At 51.3% G+C, this 1,903-nt stretch overlaps 1 protein-coding gene across 1 annotated transcript; it reads left to right on the forward strand.

The window, feature by feature from the left end:
• Positions 1-16: 16 nt before the first annotated feature.
• COL26b_014519 (uncharacterized protein) lies at positions 17-891 on the forward strand (the record flags this gene model as incomplete). The annotated part of the gene is made up of 2 exons (XM_053187090.1): positions 17-804; positions 867-891. 2 exons carry the CDS (start codon positions 17-19, stop codon positions 889-891), a joined length of 813 nt encoding a protein of 270 aa, XP_053028965.1.
• Positions 892-1,903: the final 1,012 nt, after the last annotated feature.

Consider the following 1,903-nt stretch of genomic DNA (forward strand, 5'->3'; position numbering starts at 1 on the left):
ACCCATGGACCTTAGTATGGCCCAGAAAACCAACCGCTGGAACAACAACAGTCAGAAAAATGACAGCTGGAAAAAGGACAAACAGTGTTACAACTGCAACCAGAAGGGACACTTAGCCTACGAATGCAAGGAGCCCAAGAAACAGAAGTGGCAACCCGTCCACGAACGAACCAAGCAGATCAGCATGGCAACCAAGACACCCCACGCATCCCTGTCATGGACCGGGTGCTACAACGACAACTGTCCCACGCACCAAAGCGACAAAGAAGCATCGGGATACTACCCCCGAAACCCTGACCAGGGAAGATCAGGTTATGACGACCTGATCGAGCAAAGAAACTGGCGAGAAGAGATCGCAGGACGACCCAAGACCCTCGCCATGGCCTTCAGAGCAAACAGTAAGATGGCCCGAGAGACTGTAGAACAGCTTGACGAAATGCTACGAATCCAACAACTGGGACCCGCTAGCTCGTCCACGGCCCTTCAGTCGGCACACGAACAAGAACTCGATGAGCAAGTTGAGGAAGAATCCGACGAAGAACCGGATCACCAACACGACCCTATGGAAGAACAACGACTGCTCAACCTCACGAGCAACTGGACTTTTGGAGAAGGAGAAAGTTCACAATACGACTCGGAAGAACCTCGTGACGTTGCCCGCCAACGTGCTCAGGCAGAGATCACCTATGGGTTCACCCCCAGCGTGGACGACACTAGCTCTGAAGAGGAATCCGACGACGAGGAAGAAACCCGACAGCTCCTTCAGTATCAGACAATCGACATAGAACACGACGAACAACAACGGTACTTCTATGGAACGCCCGCTAACGTGAGAAATCGGGATTACACCCCAAAACTCCACACAGAAGACCACCCAACCCTGAGAAGTGATCACCGAAACCACCGAACCCTCTTCTGGCCTCAATGCCTCTTCGACAAATGCAAAGAACACCTCGGAGGCAAGCACGAATATCAGTTCTACCCCAGAAGATACAACGAGCATCCCATCAGGAACGTTTACACAGTTTCCACCATGATAGGATGGACTATGATCGCATTCGACAACAATCTAGCAATCTTCAGCCCAAGCCAGCAATACCCCATGAGATGCCAGCACGACGACACCATGAGATGGGAGGAATGCCGAAAAGACGAGTGCCTCATACACGCAACCCAAAAAGCAAAGGCCCTCAGACTCCTACAAGAAGGATCGAGCCCACCAAGGCTTCGATTCCAGGAGAATCGCCTCACAAAGGCACGACGGGAGGGAAAACACATCACCTACCCAGGACAACCAGAGCAGTCAAAAAACTAGACTCGCCTACCGACGAAGGACCAAGACAGGCAGGAACGACAAGGTCCATTTACCTGGTACCTATAGACCAGAAAACTCATCTACAACTGAGAGTAACGATTAAAGGCAAAGAAGCCACCGCAGTAATTGACAGCGGATCAGAAGCGAACTTCATATCACCAAGGACGGTGAACCAACTAGGGATACAATGGGGAACGAAACAACACCCCTACCAGCTCAGTAACGTGGAAGGAGAACAAGTCCAGTACGAAGGCGGAACCATCAAACACGAGACTGCGCCCCTCGAGATGAGTTACCAGGATCGGAAAGAACAACTCCAACTCGACATCACGAATATCGGAGCATACGACATTGTACTAGGAATCCCCTGGTTAAAAGATAACAACCCGCGGATAGATTGGAGAAAAGGCCAACTCCATTGGGACCACGACGATCCAGTCCCTGAGCAGCCCTGCAGAAACCAGGCCTCAAACGGATCCCACAAAGGAGCAGCGACGAGATACATCTGCTACCTCAAGCCGAAGGAAGCCACGTCACAACCAGTGACCATAAAGGATCTTGACAACAAGGAAGACCCGCTTCTGTCTA

The sequence above is a fragment of the Colletotrichum chrysophilum genome (assembly GCF_026319265.1).
Source record: "Colletotrichum chrysophilum strain AFK26 chromosome Unknown scaffold_516, whole genome shotgun sequence".
NCBI classification, from domain to species: Eukaryota; Fungi; Ascomycota; class Sordariomycetes; order Glomerellales; family Glomerellaceae; genus Colletotrichum; species Colletotrichum chrysophilum.